Source organism: Myripristis murdjan, chromosome 23, assembly GCF_902150065.1.
Source record: "Myripristis murdjan chromosome 23, fMyrMur1.1, whole genome shotgun sequence".
In the NCBI taxonomy this organism is placed as follows: domain Eukaryota; kingdom Metazoa; phylum Chordata; class Actinopteri; order Holocentriformes; family Holocentridae; genus Myripristis; species Myripristis murdjan.
Window position 1 is genome coordinate 12,771,679 of NC_044002.1, and position 20,721 is coordinate 12,792,399.

Below are 20,721 nucleotides of genomic sequence, written 5' to 3' on the forward strand. Positions count from 1 at the left end.
GCCAACAAGTTGTTGATAAGCCAACAAGTTTAAGACAATAATAAATCTGCACTTTAGACATAATTTCAGACTATTACATTTCTTTGCTGTAATGCAGCTTTTGAAGCCAGGAAAAGATATTTGCTCCACGTCATGATATTACATAATGGGAAATAGAAGATGATATCTAGTTTCATTGGCAGTATTGATAAGATTTTGATTACACCTTTGTAACTACATGACATAGAGCTGTTTTCTCATATGAACTTTGGACATTGTCTCGAGGTGCCCTGTCACACGTTTGGCACACAGCAGGAGACTGTCAGTGTCAGATGTGTTCTCACCCACTGGAAATACTTTGTCTAGTTTAGGCAAGAGGTGACGACTTTGTAGAGTGGGCAGGAGGCAGTACGTGACACAAAAAGTATGCTGCGGAAATGGCGGTGATTTGTTTACAACTCATAGTCGCATGTTAGAAAGGTCATCAACTCACCCACTTGCTTTCTGTGAATTCTCCTGACCTGCTCAGTTCACACACAGGCTCAGATGGACGTTACACAGATTTTGTACCGGGGAGGTGGCACAAAGTTTGGTCCAGCTGATTCGGACATTTGCGTTCTCACATACAGCTCCTCCGGGTAATGCCAAGATTCAGGGTTGCAGTGCATGTGTGAGTGGCACATATGTTAGGGAGACTCTCACCCACAGCCTTACTTTTCTAATGGTGTCAGAGTTATTTGTGTCCATCCAATACTGATATCAGTAGTGGCAGGAGAGGGAGACAGATATGTGATAGTAGGTGAAGAGCCACGTCCAACTTTGACGTGTCGCTCGAAGGGCAATGTGCAAAGTGTTTTCACAGGGGATACCCATGTTAAATCAACGGCAAAACAACATCAGTTCCCTGCCCAAGTGCTTATGCTGCTGACTGTGCGTTGTCTGTTCAAGTCATCATCACATCACCTAGGTTTCTATACAAATATCTGTATGCAAATTATAATGTATTTGACTAGAGGGGCCCAATGGCAAGGGCAGATTTCTATAACATTTCTTTACCATCGCAAAAAGATTTTAAAGCACTCAACTTGAGGTGGAACGGTTTTTTTGTCAGTGAAGAAATGCAGTCAGCACATGGTCCTAAATAGTGCTGGGAACACATTTGTTGAATAAATAATGATAAGGACTCTTTTTCTCTGGGATGTTTTCTAACATAGCTACGCTCGGGAAGCAAATCTTTTCACCTTAACTCCACTGCTGGAAATGCACCAGATTCACATTTTATTTTTTCAAAGGTTTGCTTAAAATTTGATGCAAGCAGTCATGGTTGGGTCGGCCTGACCATTCAGCTGTGAAAAACAGTCTCTTGTTCCTATGTTCCTACTTCAGAGTGCAAATAACTTCCCTGTGTAAGGCAGAGATAGAGATCAGTGTGAGCCAGTTTTTACTAATAGTCATCATGAAAAACAGGTTTTCTTACTTTCTCAGGCCCTCAGTGACGGTCTAACCTGAGAAACCAGGTGGGGTGTCACGGAAGAGGCCAAGGGCACATCCGGGGTCAGATCAGTGATATGCATGCTGAGGGATGGGGGTAACATCCCAGTTGTGGGGTGTCTGGTGGGGCTGCTGGTGTTGAATATGATTTCATGCTGAGAAACTTTATCAACCAGTGTTCAAATTTCACCACCCAATATAATATCATACCCACAGAAGACAAATTTAGAAGAGAAATTAGAGAAAAGACATGTTTTGAAAAGCCTGGTTGAATCTGCTTAATTGGCTAGTAAACCTGTCAGATTGATTGAACATTTGCCTGATGCCTGGTGTTAATTACAAGTTAGATTAGTTCTGTTGTTGGACTTGGTCCTTATGTAAATAGCCATTTTTGACAGCCGTCTTCATTGGGATTGATAGCTCAAACAAAGGGGTTTTTCACCAGTTCTTTGAATAGGAGTGCTAGTACCTGTTTTTTTTTTTCTAGCTCACCCCTTACATATGTGCATATGTGTGTGTATGTGTGACTGTGTGAAAGTGAGAAAAGCAGATGCTTCCATATTTGTGCACAGCACCCCTGTGTATGTCTCCGTGAGTGCTTGTTTTGTGTGTGTGTGTGTGTGTGTGTGTGTGTGTGTGTGTGTGTGTGTGTGTGTGTGTGTGTGTGTAGGGTTGGGCAATGAGAACTGGTTCCAAAATTTAAATTTCCAAAAGAATCATTAAGATAATTTCAATTCTGCTGGTTGATCTTTTAAAAAATCACGTGCTAGTTTCTGTTTTCATGGTGGCGTCATGCAGCCTTAATGTCGGTTTGTAGTCTGCCAGTAAAACCAATGAAGAAGAGGAAAGTTCCTGTTTCCGTCTGCAGTGCGAGTCTGCATGCGAGTGAATGCATGCATGTCTTCCTGTCTACTAAGCTAATACAAACTGGTGCTCTTACTGGTGCTATACCTCTGTCTCGGCAGCACCCATATGGGTCACAGCTCCCTAAACTGTAACACCATGTTGTCACTTCGACGGGTTTGAAATGGATTATTACTGAATAATACCAAATTACCAGTTTATTTTTTAAATCAAAGTTTTTTTCTATAAAATTAGCATGTAACCTGTTCTGACCCTACCCGTTAAAGAATCAGAGTCGAGAATCGATAAGAACAGGAATCGATGAGCAGATATTAAAATCCAAACGATACCCAACGCTGTGTGTGTATGTGAATGTGTATGTGCATGTGTGTGAGAGAAAAAGAAAATGAGTGAATGAAAGCAAGAGAATACTGACAGCAGGTGAAAGGCCATGGGCCCTGTGTGACAAAATGACATGCAGACAATGCGCACACATTGTAGGGAAAAGGGTGTGTTGGATGAAAGCCACACATTCACAATAGAAGCACACGAGCACAAATACACCCTGCACTTGGCTACCACGTGCCTTTTGTCATTTCAGTGTTTGACTTGAGAAGACAGAGAGCAGAGACACTGGGATATACTTTAGAAAGTAGGGAAAATATCAGCTGTACCAGATAAACGAGGATGGAAAAAACTTCCTATGATGGAAGTTTGTAATTCAAGATTCCTCGTCATTTCCCCTCTGCCCTCTGTCTATAGTCTACCTGTCTATTTATGATTGGCTTCTTCTCTCTCTCTCCATTTCCGTCTCTCTCCTCTTTATCCTCTCCTTTTCAGCTGTCTTTCTGACTCGGTTAGAAAAGTGTAGAATTGAGCTGCAGTCGGTTAGAAAAAAGCAACTTTTATTTATTTTTTTTTAATTTAAATATATTTTTTATAACTCACATTTTATTAAATTTAAACAAAACATGTGTCAGTGGGGGACATGCGTTTGTTTATGGACTGGTTGTTATTATACTATAGACAATACAGTTATTGTACTATAGTTTGCTCTTTGCCCTATATTTGTTTTCTGCTGAATGCAAAACCAAGAAATTCAGTCACACAAACGATGATCTACTGCTGAGCGTGACATTTGTACACACACACACACACACACACACACACACACACACACACACACACACACACACACACACACACACAGTCACCAGGCATAGTTGCATGTCTGACATATTCAGATGATGCCTCCAGGCAGGTTCAGTGAGTCATACCTTCTGTCATTCCTCCACATACCTCTTGTCTCTCACTTTCCCTTCTTCCACTATTATACTCCTCTTGTGTTTTCCTTTCCATGCATGCCCCTCTCTTTGTCTTTTATCTGTTTCTCTCTACATTTAGCAGAAGTGCTACTTTCACCCACTTCTGTCCACTGCTTCCTCTGCAGTGAACTTCCTCATAAAACACATTGTCACTCCCCCAGCTCCCTGCACCAGATGACCCACCTCATATTCATTACATCCACACAGCAGTTTTGGGTCACCCCGCAGGGAAGGAAATAATATTCTGCATCCCAGAATTCACCATAACCATCATTTACGTTTCCTGTCATTACCTCCCACCTTCATGTTAAACATGAGCATAATTATTGTACTCCAGTGCATGGTATAACTTTCATATATAACATATAACCAAGTGTCTGAATTAGCAATTGCTTTAGTGCTTTATTCTAGGGCTGAGCAATGAATTGAAATTGCATTGTGGCCAAATGCAGCATCTAAATTGCAGAAGCTGCTGTTTTCATACTGCAATTGCAATATCTGTCAAAATAATTGCAGAATGTTTTTTTCCCCCTTATTGTCGGGCTTACTTTACCGTGTCAGAATGCCACCCACATATTTGTGAACATGTTTTGGAGACATGCAGTCATCACTACAGACGCAGTTGCACGCTGTTGTAGCAGCTGACAAATAGAGAAAAGTCACCTAAACTATTTTGCATCACCAGTCCTTACTTCAATAAACCAGACACTTACAGATACTTCCATATGTTTTTTTTTTTTTTTTTTAAATTCTAGTTCCACATTTTACACCTGCATCTTAGAACAGCTTTGCCTCTCACGCTCTCCCCAGAGAGAGAGGGAGGGAGAGACAAAAAACTAGAGAGTAGATCAATTCCCATTAACATTTTCTTTCTGGTTTTTCTTTCCCTCTTTTACTTGATGTGTGTTTCAGATCAGTCCCTGTTGGGTCTGTCAGTTGCCAGGATTGATTTTTGGAACCACCGCTCCACTGTGACAATGAATGACTCCATACACCGCTTTAGTGTGACGTCAGCTGTCCTTGTGTATATGTGTGGGTGTGGGTGTGTGTGTGTGTCTGAGAGAAAAAGAAATCGCATGAATGAAAGCAGGACGCATGCACATGCCTGTGTGGATGACATTCCTGAATAAATGACCGTGCATGTGTTTTACAGACGTGCATGTTAAGCTTAACCTTTAGATGTTACACACAACAGCCGTCCCGGCAGGACATTAAATCGCTGAGAGAGTGGTGTCACACCAAGCCAGCACCGCATACGTTAAATTCACTCCTTTATTTACGAGAGAAAACAAGAAAAATGTGTTTGTCCCCTAGGAGCTCATTCATTTCAGGGCAGTTCAATGATACACCTCACAACACGCACACAGGACACAATGTGAAAACTGCAGGGTGGCCTTGTGGGCAGAGAGAAAGTCCTTTAACTGAAAGGTCACTGGTTTGATCCCTTCAATGGTCATTAATAGCCATTAATATCCTGCTGAAATATCCTTGAACAAGAAGCTGAACCCCTGTTTCTTCTCTCAGCCAAAGTACTTCTGAATGACAGTGTCAGTTGAACGTCTCGGTGATGGAGATAAACATGCATGCCTCACACTTGTGCTGGTGCTGGGAGGGCTCACATCCCCATCTTATTGGTTCATTTGCTTCTCAAAGACTCTTTATAAAGGTGTCATCCTGAGATGTTGATGATAGAACAGCAGCAGAGTTAAGTCAAATTGTCAGCTAAATGCCAAAAGCCAACACTAAGTTAAGACAGGGAGATATCATTAATACTGTGGTGCCTCTTACAATATAAGCCCACAAATAGACACTGCATCTTAGTAATCCTGTGATGAAGGAGGAGGGCGAGCTGCGTGTGTGACTGAATATGGCCGCTTCTTATTTTAGCACTTTATCTCACTTCATTGTATTGTGGTTGTATCTGTTTCCCAACATGCACTGTATTTAATCATCAATAAAGAGCTGGACTGAAGGCAAATACAATTAAATTAATTTCACATTTATACACCTATCAAATTAAAAAAATTTTACATTTTTTTAACATCTCCTTTAAGCTTGCAACACTTATGACTGAGTGTATATCCTCAAAACACCAGGCTCTGTTTTTATCGAACACAGGAGTCACATTAATGATATTAATATTTAAAGATCAATAATATCCGCACGTCAGGGCAAAATCACTACCATTTTAAACTTGCCTACAAACATGGGACAGCGTCACAACCTAACACAGCAGCACAAGCACAGTGTTGTCAATTGTAAGTGGATATACACACACATTATAGTCAGTATTGACCGCTTCAGCGAGGTCAATAATATCAATACTAAAGGTTCAATAGCCTCCATGGTAAAAGGACAATAATGTTCATTTATGGTGGTGCTGTTGTTGCTGTAGGCCAAGTTGATAAGGTCAGTAGAATGAAGATTAATAAACTAAGAATGACTCAGTGAGGCAATAAGGTGGTGGTAGATTGTTTTGCTGGTATATACGTTATTATCGACAGCAACGTAACCTTTATTGCTCGGTATTGTTTAACCCTTATCTTTCCAGGAAGTGCTTACTGAGCACCCATTTTTCCTACCACTGTGAAAAAGCGGGCTGAGTTAAGGATGGGCCAGGATACTTCGACAGTCAATTAATCGTTCTCATTGATTCCTCTTAAATTTTAATACAATCTTTGTGCAGTAATTCTAATTTTGTTGTGTTTTGTCAAGTTATATGTGATGTTGAGGTTCTAGTGTTGACTCGGAAGGAAACTTTGGACACATTTCATTCCTTAGTGCTCACTTAAATGTTTTTAATTATCATATAATTATTACTTCTAAATCACCAATCATCTGAGCTAGGGCTGAACAATTATTCAAATTATCATCGAAATATTATCACAACATGGCCAGGTGCAGTATCCAATTGGCAGGAGCTGCATTTTATCATTGTAGAGGTATCATTGTAAATAAGGTACCATGTCACTACAGAAACACCCTGGCCTACAATTAGTATTTACTAGATGTAAGAAAACTCTATGGTTTGGCACAGCAAAAATCACCTTAATAGCTTTTACAGTGAAAATGAAAATTGTAATGCAAAAATTACTGTTCCCTTGCTCAAGGGCACCTCAGTAGAAGTTGTTGAGGGAGCAGGGAGCTTTCTGTCTTAACTATTTCCATCCAGGTTTTCCCAGCTAGCCAAAAGCCCGCTTCCTTTAAGGCTGCCTTCTGCTTTTTAATTCTCTCTCTCTCTCCCTCTCTCTCTCTCTCTCTCTCTCTCTCACGCGCGCTCTCTCGCTCTTTCGCTCGCTCGCTCTCTCTCTCGCTCTCTCTCTCTCTCTGAGTTGTCACTCAAGGTCAGTTTGGCATTTTTTTGTCTTGTTTTGACTTGCTCAACAACAGAGCTCCAAACACAAATAGTAAACTTGTCTACACGATGACGACTTTGCAAAGGGACGGGTTGCTTGAAGATGATCACACAGTGACCTTAACAGGGAAAAATCAGGCCATAGGTCATTCACAAAAGTTTTATGAGATGACAAAATCTTGATCCTCCCCTTACCCCTGTGAAACATTTCCATGATTCACTCTGCTTCCTGTTAGTAGCAGAAATCATGTGTCATCTGTTCTTTCTGAGCTGAAACATAAAGCTTTTGGAGTTGGCCTGCACCCTGGGAAGCCCAGTTTGGTCCCTCTGTGTGTAAGTGATGAGTAATTCTTTTTTTTTGTTTTTTCCTGTGTATCTTATGTCCCATCATGGCAAAGCTTGTTATCTCAATATGGGGTCGGCCTGTTCTGTTCTCTTCTGCTGGTCTGCACGTCCAGTGGGTTTCTGTAAACAGTGTGAGCTACAGTGTGTGTTTGTGTGTGAATATGTTGGCGAGAGATGATCATCTGCGCCTGTCTGCACTGTACTCTCTTTAGTGTTGTCCCACCCCACCCCACCACCCCCCACGACTCTTATCAGACCCACACAGAATAAAACATCTTGGCTATTTCAATTGTCTGGGGAGCTGTTTGTTCTTGTGTGCCAGTCAGGCCACAGGACTATCATTCAGGGAACTGACTACAGCCTTACAACACATCAAAAATACTTTATTCCCCCTTATTCCCCTGCTAACAAGGCCTTTTTTTCCTGCCACCAGCACGAAATCTTTACTTTTCACAAAGAGAAAAATGTAGTTGCAACGATTTAAGAGCATCAATGTAATTTTCAAAAATGGTCGATTGGAGAGGGAGAAGAAGGAGGAAAAAGTGTGAGATTGATTGGACAATCACTGAGTGGGGGTGTTTGATTTCGATTAGGAGCCTTGCCCACAGGCCAGTCATCTCAGTTTAGATCAAACAGGCATCTTTATCATTGGTGCGCCATAGAAATAGTGGCACTTTCTGTTGTTATTGGTACATGAAGAGCTCTGTATTTTTCCTTTGGCTCTTTAGGCTATTTTCTATTCTTTTGCATGTTCCTGTTTTCTTTCTTTCTTTCTTTCTTTCTTTCTTTAACTTTTTGTCTCACTCTATCATCTTCTCTCTGTCTTGTCACTATCACCATCTGTGGGACAGATGTTTCTTCTTTGTGTTGTTTGTTTATCTATTGCTGGAAAAAACATGCACATACTTACACTCACACTCACACTCACACCATACATTCTTGCTACATAATCCCCCCCCTCTGTCTTTTGACATGTTCTCTCTCTAAACCAGCATGACATATTGTATACAGTGGAGTATATCTAATTAGAGGAAAGGCTGAGGGGAGCAACTGCAGCAGTGCCAAGCCCAACATATCTGCAGGGCGAACATCGAACAGCACCAAGCATGAAAAAACTTTATTATGTCACATAACATCTCTAAAATTAAGTAAACTAACTCTTAAAGGAATATACCAGCCTTTTGACTTTTTTGATGCATTGTACTGGGCATGTTTGTCGAGATGGATAAGCAGCTCTACTGTTATCTTAATAGTACAACTGCACACTAACTCCTCAGGCCACTTCTAACTAGTCAGCCAGATATCAGAGGAGAATATGCTGGTTGGCTAGCTGCCGAACTAGCTGGTTGAGTAAACAGAGCCACATATGTGCCAGCATTTTCTGGTGGTAGTTTCACTCCTTGTGTATGATATTTGTCCACAAAAAGAAAGTGGTACTGCCTCCCAACAACCAAGTATTGTTATTTTAAGCACAGTTTTTGGTCAGTTCTCTCTTTATAGGATAGCTGTTAGGTTATTGTAAGGGCAGCTGGTAATGAGAGAACTGTTCTAGGGTTAACAGCCATGGTTATGTGCACATGTATGTGTGTGCATGTGTGTGTGTGCCAGACAAGGTGAAAGAGTCTTTACTTTATAAATATCTCTATTTAAATAGAAAAGCTGGAAAAGCCATCACATGTGGTCTCCACTAGACTATCCTCATTAGTACAAGGGTTATTATTTGGGTTAAGGTTAGTGTAAATGTAAGTGTGTGTGTGTGTGCGTGCATACTGTAGTTGCTCCCTTGGTCCCTGCACTCCCCCATCCCTCTATTATATAGCATGTCATTAGTAGCTTGCATGTGTGTGTATGTGTGTGTTTATGAGTGTGTTACATTATGGCTTTTTCCCCCTTGAGTGAATTGGCCCTAAATGCAGTGTGTGTGCTTGTGTTGTAGTAAAGGGGGGGATGGTCTAAATGAAGTGGTCGAGTGCCTGGGGGCATGTTCACCTTGACTCTGTCCCTCTGGAGGCATATGTGTGTGTGTGTGTGTGTGTGTGTGTGTGTGTGAAACAGAGAGAGAGAGAAAGAGCAGAGAATCAAACATGCTGATATGCTGCTGCAGTTCTCCTTATGTATAGGCCATTAAGGTCATGTTTGGTCATGTGTTTATCTGCATATCAGTTTGGAAATGGCCATAAAACAGAATGAATGAATTGATTTGTCTGTGTATGTCACATTGTAGAAGCTGTGTTTGCTTTTCTTATGACAGCCCGAAGTCTTCACAAGGGTAGAAAGATCCTCCTACCTGAAGCCATTTCACAGTCCTCTCCCCTTTAAGTTCCACTATAACTAGTTTAGGGTTAGGTCAAAGATCAGTGTTGGCCAGCATACTCCAGTGGTGGAGTAGTGGTCCAAGATGCATGCATGACAAGCATGGTCATGCATGATGAAGGGTTAAGTCTTTGGAAAGTCCTCTTAGGTGTAGCAATGAGGTGTAACTGTTTGTTGTTGTAGCATGGGCAGGCAATTCTTCCCATTAAAAAAAACTATCGACCAGACACAATCAGTTTCCGACATTTTCAGTCACCTTATATAGTTGGGTGCTGCACAAAAAAATAACTTTTTCGTGCATCCCTGCATTTACCAGCCACAATTTTAACCACCAACTAGATGGCTAAAATAGAGTAGATCCTCCAAATAAAGGATGGTCATGTCCCAAAGTGTGTGGCAGAATAGATTAACTTACCAGCAACCGTATCAGCAGTCGGCCTGGTTTTGGGTGTTAATTTTGCAACCTGCTCGTCTTTCATGATCTTGTTACTAAATCTTTAACACTGGAATCCTTAAATTACGCAGCTCGTGGAGTAATTGTGTAGAGAGGTGATGGTGAATCAGATGGAGAGGGGAAAAGAGAGACATTTAGCCTCAGTTCTCAACACTTTTCCTACTTCCTGTGTGTGAAGTCTCTTCTTCCTGTCCTTGACACCTCTGGCCGCTAAGCAACTCATCAAGACAGCCTGTTGGGGGCTCCTACTTGGCTGCTGATGTGCACTAGATTCAGTGTTTTAAGGCCTTGACACCATTTTGAGGTGATATAGATGAACAAATAGCCAACAGTATATTTAATTTAAATAGCTTTACAGGCCCTTAATGGATTGTCTCATCCAGAGCCACTTAAAATGAGAGTTCAGTGTTTTTTTGCAGGGACATTTCTGCAGAACTTAAAGACTGTTAAGGGTGTTGGACCTCTGACCTCCTATCTGCCAGGCCACCCCGCCACCATATCATATTAAATTTTTGTAAAGCCCTGACTTAAGCAGAATCCAAAGACCCAAGTTTTATTGGATTTAATTTATCATTTTGTTTGTCAGTGTTATTGCTCTGGTCTCAGCTCATGCCTGACAAGATTTTGCTTAGGTTATTGGCTTTTTTATTTAATTCACCATAAAGCACTTTAAAAAACTGTCTTTGCAAACCTGTGTTATTTTGGTCAGTTTTCCCACTGTGAGCAGTAACCAAGTGCGACAAACCAAAAGCCAAAAGATCAAAAGATGAGAAAAAACAGACAGAACTAATTTATTTCTCTTTTGTCTGTCGTCTCCTTTTTATTTCTGTCTTTCGCTATCATCCATCCTTCCCTCATCCATTCATTCTTCCTGTCTCTCTCTCCAGGTCAAACCTGAGAAACAGTGTCAGTCCAGGCACTTCATCATCCTAAGTGGAGTCCAGATCAATCGGCCATTTTGCCTTCAGTCAAGTCCTGTCTGTTCTCAACACCCACCGAGGTTTCTGTGTCACCCATCTGAGTCTAATCCAGTTTCCGGTGGCGTCCAGTCCAGCATTTCAAGCTGGACGGAGGGGAGGTGATTGGGGCCGAGGGCTCTGCCTTCGTGCTGCGACACAGAACGTCAAATCTCATAGAACAGTCTACAGATAGGACGCCTACAGATCCCATGAGTCCCCGGGAGAAGGAAGACACACCCACCTCAGGTTCTTCAACCAGTCACCTCAGCACCACAGAGTGCCCCACACACAACGGGGTGAGTAGCAAACACACATACACACACACACACACACACACACACACACACAGCATTTCCCCACGCCTTTGCTCTCTCTCTCTCTCTCTCTCTCTCTCTCTCTCTTTGTCTCTCTCTCTCTCTCTCTCCCTCTCTCTCTCTTCTTGTCTGTATGTCTGTGTGTGAGTATGTCTATGTGTGTCTGTATGTCTGTGTGTGTGTGCGTGTGTGTGTGTGTGTGCATGCTGTCCTCTGGTTGGTTCAGAGCCGCATGGCGTGGTATGGGCCGACCGGTCACAGGGTAAACTGATCTCACCAAAACACAGACACATGCACACACTAATCAATAATTAAACAGGTGGTGTTAGCAGAGCCGTATAACAATCAGTAACCGATGCTGACCAGTGAGGTCTGTGTGCCTTTTTTGGTGTCCTGCACAAACGTCCCAATCTGTCTCATCCAATTTTGTCTGGTGCAAATGAAGGTTGTCATTCTTGGCTCTCAGAATGCTTAACCTGTACAACCCAATGAATTTATCTGCTGCTGTCTAATGCAGATTGTTAAAGCAAAGCTCACTGGGAGTAACACTGTATCATACCAGTAGCATACCAGTTCAGTCTGTCCTACTGAGATATCTGGATACATGTATAATGAGGTGACATTAACATAAACCATGTGATGGAGGCTTTTTTCTAAAGCGGTCTACATCACCGCGTTAACCTCCATGCCCCTAAAGGAATTAAAACTCTGAACTCAGCAGAGTCAAAGCACACAGCACCACATCCATACTGCACTGTCTTTATGTGTCACTGGCTTTCTGCATAAGTAGCAGTGCTGTTTGTGCTGTTATTGGAGGTGGTTTAATCCCAGAGTGGGATAGATAAAGAACTCTTGCTATGTGTATAAGATATTTTGTGATGCTTGGAAAGGCTGCAATGAATTTCAAACTGAGGACAGATTAACTGTCCTGGAATGGATAGTATTGTTAATGTATGTGTGTTTTGTAATGAATTCCATGTGTGTGTGTGTGTGTGGTAATTTCCTGATTTAAAAGAATACACACACGCACACACACAAGACACCTCGGGCCTCTTTAGCTAGAAGCAAGATTAGACATAATGTAAATATGAGTCATGCACTGCACATACACACAGACAAAGATGCAAACACACTCTCTTGCCATATCCTGTTCAGTCAACCACAATTGTATGTGTGCATGTGCGCGTGCGTGTTTTGCATATACACAATGTGTGCTGTGTATCTTAATGGTGTCCATCGCTGTTTTTGTACCTAATATCCTCTCAAACATAAAGATTCGGAAAACATTCAAAGATGAGGACAGTTAATCTCGCCTTAGTTTGAAAACATTTTAGGGTTAGAGGATTGATAATGGGATTAAATTAAAAGGGTTAGAAGATTAAATATAGATTTGTTGTGGTTGAGAGTTAAGGTAATGGGGTACTGAATGAATGGAAGCCACTGGAATGTATAGTAATGCTAAGGTGTGTGTGTGTTTTGTTATGTGTTAAAGGAGCACTCTGTCATTAGTCTCTGAGCGATAATTATGGAAATTATCTATTTGGGGGGCTCTCTGTCTGTTTTGCCCCGTTGTGGATCCCATTCATGGTTTATAGCGAATGTGTATGTGTGTGTGAGGGAGAATGATGCAAGGTGTTGTACAATTCAGTTCACTTCAGCTTCATTGCCCCCAAGGGGAAATTGTCCATGCAGGCATGTGCATTAAAACAAGCATAAAACATGTAAACATAAATACATGAAACAAGTCATAAATTAAGAACATCCTCACCAGCCATAGAACAGCGTTAAAATAAACAGCACTAACAATGGTCTCTTGACTATCTTAAAACAGGCATGAAAGCATGTCAACATGAATACAAAAAGTAAACACAAACATAGTGCAAGACCTGAGACTGAGCTGGAAAACAACACGCGTGCTCAGATGGTTTAAAGAAGCAAAACAAAACAACAAAATGCTTATTGTTACCAACAAGAGATGTGAATCTTATTTTTAACATCAGCTCAGTTTGATTCACAATTCAGTACTTGGCGATTCAGTTTAGGAGGGATTTTTCTTTTCTAGAACATTTCAGTGTGATCTGAGTTTGTAAACCACGTTTCAAGTCAACGAATTGATTCATTACTTTTATTCAAAGTTTTATATGCTTTTAATAAAGACATGCAACAATATAAAGCTATCATTTTTTCCGAATTGTGGAAAAACGATCAAATAAAATAACCATAACATCATCTATTCCATAAAAGTATTAGCTGACAAAAATGTATAATACTCTGTTAGATCACCACAATGTTAGGCCTGTCAGGAACTGTGGCTGAATGCATTCAGAGCACTTAATATCGATTCAGGCCAAAGTCAGAGCAATTCTCTCTCTTTTAGAATTCATAATCGATGCATGGATGCAGTGAATGATCGTTAAACCCCTATCACCAGCATCTCCCAAAGGCTCTTCACCTGACAGTAACACCTTTTCAGATCAGGGAGCTGCCCATTTCAGCCACCGTTCTGCTGTCAGACTCTAAAGCAGCACCACTGGAGCAACCGAGGGGTTCAGTGCCTTGCTGAAGGGCGCATCAAAGGTAGCTTCTGATGAAGAGAAGAGCATTAGGCAGTCTCCTTCACAGATTTCCCCAGCCGGCCTCAGGAATGGCAGCATTCCAGTCATAAGCTTGTTTGTCAAACTTTAAAGCCCTCACCACCTCCATTATTATTGACCACATTGACGTTCTCAAGGCTCTTTCCACCTGATGAGTCATTCTCTGCTGCAACTGTCTAATTAACAGCGAGAGTGCTGCCTCTACTGCTACCTGATGTCCAGTTTTAGGCCCACAAGCTAAGTGATGTAAGTATTTAATGCTAGCAAGACGCAGAGCCCCAGGGTACGCCTACTGTGTCTATTTATTCAAAATTTTTTTAACTGGAAGAAAAGCAAACATGTTAACAAAAAGTTTATGTCATCATCATCGTCCCATGAAGCAGCGTATTAAATGTCACAAGCAGATGTATCAGGCAATCTTCCTCAAAGGAACCACTTCTTTTTCCCTTTAAACTGGGTGCGTGCATGTGTGAGAGAGAGAGACAATCAGATAGATTGTGTGCACACAGACAGACCTGCCGCTTCATTGTTTGGTGTGAAAGGCAATCAGCATGGAGCCTCTGAACCGTAACACAATACTGTGTGTGTGTATATGTGTGTTCTATGTGTTTGTCTGTATTATGTTTGTGTGTGTGTGTGTGTGTGTGTGTGTGTGTGTGTGTGTGTGTGTGTGTGTGTGTGTGTCTTTTTTTACCTGCTGTAATGCAACACTGATACCTGAGAGGACGCTAAGGGCCTCTTGTCCCGATCAGCAAGGGTTGTCTGCCTTAACACCCCACAAGGCCGCCCTTTGAATTTTTCAGTGCATGAGTCTGGTTGTGTGTATACATGTCTCTAAGTGTGTGTGTGTGTGTGTGTGTGTGTGTTCGCGCGGGCATGTAGTATGCCATGGGGTTGGTGCCAGACATCCTGTTTATTACCCGAGATTGGTTGATCTGCTGCTTTCTTCCTCTCCTTCATTCTTCTTCTCTCAGTATTAACTTTCCCTTTTCCTTTGTATGTATTCATATGAAAAGATACCAGTCAGTTTTTCATTTTTCAAGATTTCAGTTTGTGTTAGAAACACAACTCCTGTGATTTATTTTTTAATGAATGTTCCTGTTAGACATTTTTAAGCTTTTCCCCATGAGAGCCTGGTGTTTTCCTGAAGTTACAGAACAGCATTTCCAAACAATGGCTCTCAATCTGCCAAAATAACTAAATGGGAAAACAGACAGAGTTGCAGCCAGCAATGTAAGCACGCAGTATTAGTATAGAGAGATAAATACTCTAAATTCCCCAAATAAAACTGACCAGTATATGGTCAACATTTCCATACATTTAAAAAACATCATATAAGTGTATCTTAAACACTATTAAGTGTGTTAATTTTATGTCCACATCAATGTTCCATCACTGATAAATTTACAATGAAGTAAAAGTTCAATTAAGTGCATTTTATGGACCATTTGATTCAATTCAGTTAATTAAGACTTCAGAGGATTGTAGATGCTTGTTTGCAGCCTTGGGAGCTATTAAGTGAGTCAATTCGAAGTTTACGCTGAGGTGGTGGACCTGAAGTTGTCGGGGTTAAAGGAAAGATACAGCTTGCCTCTGAGGATGGGCAACAGACTCAGTAATGCCCAAATAACATAATGTAGTCTTTTTAGACAGTATACCACCTTTTTGGCAAGTAAGTGTGCAGATTAACTTACCACTGTACAGTTAATTATTTTTATTTCTGTGTCCAGTATTCAGTGCATTATGGTGTTTTTGATTTGATGCAAAGATAACTGATACTACCCAGTAAACAATCACAACGAGCACTGAAACAACAATGATAATGCTACCAGTAACCTCATCACACAGTGGTTTGTTAAACATGAAGAATTTCTGCCAAAAACATCTCTATTCCTCTAACACACCGCAAATATTTTCCAGGTGATGAATTGTCAGGCAATACAAAACCAGTTAGATACTACAAGTGTTTTCAGTTCACTCATTTTCTCACACACACACCACCACCAAAATGGAGGAAATACCAACGGACAATGAACAAATAGCTAGTGTGTCTCATTGGGGATTTTGGAGTCCTCCGCCCATCCTCTCTTTGTATTGAGGGCTTTAATTTGTTTTATTTCTTTCACATAGCAGTAGCCAGTCACAAGTGGACCATCCAGCTTCTCCTCTACTATTGTACCTGATAACCACAGTACATACTGTTTTTTTTTTAAGGACACCCTCTTTATATTTTATTTCTTTTCTCCTTTTAAACAAAACATGCTTTTAATAAATTGCTTTATATGGATGCAACTCATCAGCGTACTTCAGGAAAACACCAGCTACCAACCACTAACCACATACCAATAGAAATCATATACTCAACAGGAAGCGACTACCAACACAGGCTCCATTACTGCATAGGCTGTCAAAGTAAAACACCTCACAACTCCTGATCCTTTAGATTATACTGCACTCCAGTCTAAGAAACACTCTTCTATTCAATAAGGCAGAAAGAAACAGACTAGTGTTGCCTTAAAAAATCTGTGTTTCTTAATCGCCATCCAGAATCTGAATTTCACACCTTCCCTGTGGTCGTGGTCTGGGGCTGAGAGAGCCGTTTGTCTTGTGGTCATCTGAGCACAGTGACGGGTTTTTAGAGTTGAGTGTGTGTGTGTGTCTAGAACATACTGTCCATTTTTTAGGGTCTTGTGTCTTTTCCAAATCGTTATCATCCCCTGGGAGCGCAGTGCATATGTGAGTCACATGCCAGCTCTCCGCTCTGTGCTGTGCAGGGGTTACTGTGTACAAGGGTGAGCTCTTCACTCATTGGTCCATTCATGGGATCAGGGCTGTCATTTGTCCAGACACATTAAGCTCTCTCCCCATTGGCGGTGGGCTGTTTCCTGGATCCCGCCCCCAGCATGTGACTTTGTTTACATCCAAGGAAAGTTCAACTCCTGGAAAGATTTTTCTTCAAATGTCTCCTCTCTTGACTTTTCTTTCTACCAACCAGAGCACAGCAGAGCTCGTTAGAACAAAATAGAGCAGAGCAGACAATCCCTCATCACACACACACACACACACACACACACACAGTATTGGGTGTGCGTATGTGAGTGGTCAAATGAAAGTCATTAGCCAGGTCTACATACAGAATAACTAATGAGTCTGAGGGGAGTGTGTGCTCGTGTGTGAGCGATTGGTCTTTTGGGGGCTCTTAAGAAAAACAGCCTAACTTAAACATGAGGAAACCTCAAGAGAGTTCCTTATTTTCTCTCTCTTTCTTTCTCTCGCTCTCTCTGTGTCACACTGCTGTGTATTCTCCACATAACTGTGTTTTTAGTGGATCGTTCATTTGACTTCAGAGCTGCGGGAAGATTGGTGTTTTGATGTGGCTCTAAGCCTTTGGGTCCTATTTATTTATTTTTCTTTAGTTGAGACTCGCATCCTAAAACTTTACTCAAACTTAATTTTACTAAACTCAGAATTTCTAAATGTACTCTGTGTGAATGACAGAGATTCGTAACACTAGGTAAGTGTAGCTATTTATAGTTGGAGAAGGTTACATAATGTCCTGTGAACTGTCAGATTTCTATCTGCTGGTGCATAAATCTTGAACATATCTCTTGTTGACCTCCACCGTGACAGCACCCCTAGACACGGGTGGAGCAGATGAGAATTTATTATGAAAAATGATAAGGAGAGATAGCTGAAAATAGCTGGATTATGAGGGATTGAAGTGCACAGTTTGGTGTTGATCCTGTGTCAGCCACCTTGCTGTGTCCCTGCAATGAACTGATAAGGCTATTTGGCATCTCTGTATCAGACACACACTTTATCAGGGCGCACACACACACACACACACACACACATACATAAACATAAAAACACACATCTATGAATAAATATAGTTATGAGTAACCTCTTTCTGCATGTTTAGTCCTTATTAGCTGCATTTCAACCACAGGAACTTTACCAGGGACGAGGAACCTTTTGATAAACTGTCTGTGTTTCCACCACAGGGATCATTAAGGGACATTATTTTGCCCCCCAAAAAGTCCCTGCTTAGGGGAGGGTAGTACTTTTTGAAAGAACTGGATCTTTGGGGGTGGGGCTTGCAGCATTGAACATTTCTGATTGGTTGAGTATTCACAGCATTTTATCTCAACTGCTCCAACCACTAATGGTATAGTTGTGGTCTTAGTAAAGCAAGGGTTGGCTAAGTCCATTGTTAGGAATTATATTGTTAGTTTCGTCTCAGTGAGACAAAACGTATTTTTTTCAACCTGTTTTTCAGATGTCAGAAGCGAGCGCATTGAACTGCAGGCTGCAGAGACTAGCGTGTTTACCTCTAATGACCCTAATGCGTCAGCAGATTAATTTACCTAATCCTCACAGGTCTTTAGATTGCGGTTGAAACGCAGACAACAGGCTTAAGGAACCTTTTACTGTAGTTCTTAAAAAGTAGTCCCTGTGAGAAAAAGATCCAGGTATTTTGGGTGGAAATGCTGCTATTGTGTTCCACTTAGTGCACACCATGTGGTGGAACATTATATTCCTGAAAAACATAAAACCTTATGTGCTAGATTAGACTGGTATGCACAGCAACAGTCCCCAATCACCAACACCAATGAAGAAGAGGTTTACACTGAAAATAACTGCCAGGTTATGAACTTACAATAAACTCTAGTAAACTTCCTCTGAGTGGGTTGCATACTATATATAATAAAACCTGTGCATGATAAAAAAAAATTGTAAAAAAAAATCCAGATAAAATAATAATAATAAAATAATAAATTTGATTGCGGTCATTACTCTATGATAAAGTTATTACATCAGTCCATACACACCCATCATAAAGTAATCATTGTTGGTTAATATTGCAATGGGAAGTTATTATATAATGGAATGGTTTTATGTAATTGCATCACATGTTACGGCCGCCGTTATATTGATAGCTTTAATTACATGTTTGACCCTCATAGTGCCACTTTTTATTACAGTTTTGTTATATGAGGCAGGTATTATTGTATCAGTTGCTAGTTTCTACATTTCTTAACCAAGCTTTTCAAAGCTCTGTATTTGCAAGTAACAAGATATGCTGACATACTGTGCTTTGTTTACTTACTATATCTGTTTGCTCTGATATTAGATGGTAGTGATGATGATGCTTTTTGCAGCTGGTTTTTGGGGTAGTCAGTCTTGAGTGGACCTGAGTCTTGACAAGAGTCAGTTTTGAAAATAACTGCTCTCAATAGTAGGTTGTCTCTAACAGAGGTGCAAACTTCAGTGCGTTTCTCCTCAATGGGAAAATCTTCAGGATGTTGTATCATCTCAGGCCAGAGAGAAAGACTGGAAATTTTTTGATTAGAAAGTTTTTTCAGTATATTGTGCCATATCAGTGAGATTGGTCATTGCCATCAGTGCCAGTGCATCCCCACAAACATGGACACACTGGCTTACGTTTTACTTCAACAAAAAAATAATCATTCTTCAATTTCTCTCGGAAAGTGCAGCATTCTGCATCTACTATTCTTCTGGCAGTGGCCATGATGCATGTGAACGATGACACCTACGTGCATGTTTATCCTGTCCTTTACCCTGATGCTGCGTTCAGACAGGACACGGAAGTGCTGCCTGCATCCATGTTAACCAATTGGGCTGCTCAGACAGGACGTCCCGCTGACAGCTCAAAACCCAATTACGGTGTTTAGTTTATTTTCTCTGTGATATGAGGACGTGATAGACTACTATTTCATGCTTTTTTCTTTGAAGTAATCGCTGTCTAGAGCATTTTTGAGTTGCTGGTTTTTGTATTTATGAATTGACTCGTGGGCCGGATCAAACAGTCTCACAGGATGCATGCAGCCTGGTGGTCGAGGTTCCCCACCCGTGCCATAAGTGTACACATCTGCTAAGAGTTCAACTATTTATGTGTTCATGTGCTAGGAAAGGCCTGAGGGAGATGTTTCCTAGAAAGAGGGAGCTTTGCAGAGACACAGAGCAACAGACGATTACCCAACATGTGATGGAGGCTTTGTGTCAGATGAGCAGCCGGCCTGGATGTGCTGCCCTCTACACTTGTTTTAGTCACACATGATTGGCTGTTATCTAGGAGGCACATATCTCACAGTTGAGGATGGAGGCTGTCCAAAGAGAGGGGAACATATTTGGACCACACACAGAAATATGACTCTATAACCTCTGCCAAAATAGCACATTGGAGACAGCGCAGCTGAGATCAACTCACGTGTGTCAGACACACTTCCTCTGTCCAAGTTGTGTCCGTGTAAATGTGTGTGTATGTGTGTGTGGTATGTTAGTTGTGCATAATCAGTATTTTTGCCCAGTTCGTGTGTCCTTGTGTGAGTATGTGGTGCAATGTATGTAATATGTGTTTTTGTCTTATTTTTTCAGTCCAGTTAAAGGCAGAGTTAGCGATTCTGGAGGAAAAACTGCTGATATTTGAAATCAACAAATTCAGCAAATATCAATGCACGGTCTGCTAGCTGTGCATTCTGTATGTGCTCTGAAAAAAATCTGGTGTTTGTACACAGCTGTGGCTCCTTAAATGGGAAGCAAAGTGACTCAGGCTGTGCCACACACTGTTCCAGCCAATCAGCAACAGGGTTGTACACAAGACGGGGGGACAGGGAGATGGGGGAAAGGGCAGTGTGATTGCTGATTCCACCTTTGAAAGTGTGTGTACATGTGCACGCAGGCAAGTGTGAGCAAGTATCTGTGTATCACCAGAAGTATTTGGGTCA

General features: G+C 41.3%; 1 protein-coding gene across 1 annotated transcript in view; it reads left to right on the forward strand.

Annotated features, from left to right (window-relative positions):
• The window catches only part of adipor2 (adiponectin receptor 2), a 39,151-nt gene that overhangs the window by 6,605 nt on the left and 11,825 nt on the right, over positions 1-20,721 (forward strand). Inside the window, exon 2 of the mRNA XM_030045479.1 lies at positions 10,993-11,360. Within this exon, the coding sequence (XP_029901339.1) occupies positions 11,274-11,360 (87 nt within the window). The 5' untranslated portion in view covers positions 10,993-11,273. The remainder of the gene's footprint in view (positions 1-10,992; positions 11,361-20,721) is intronic.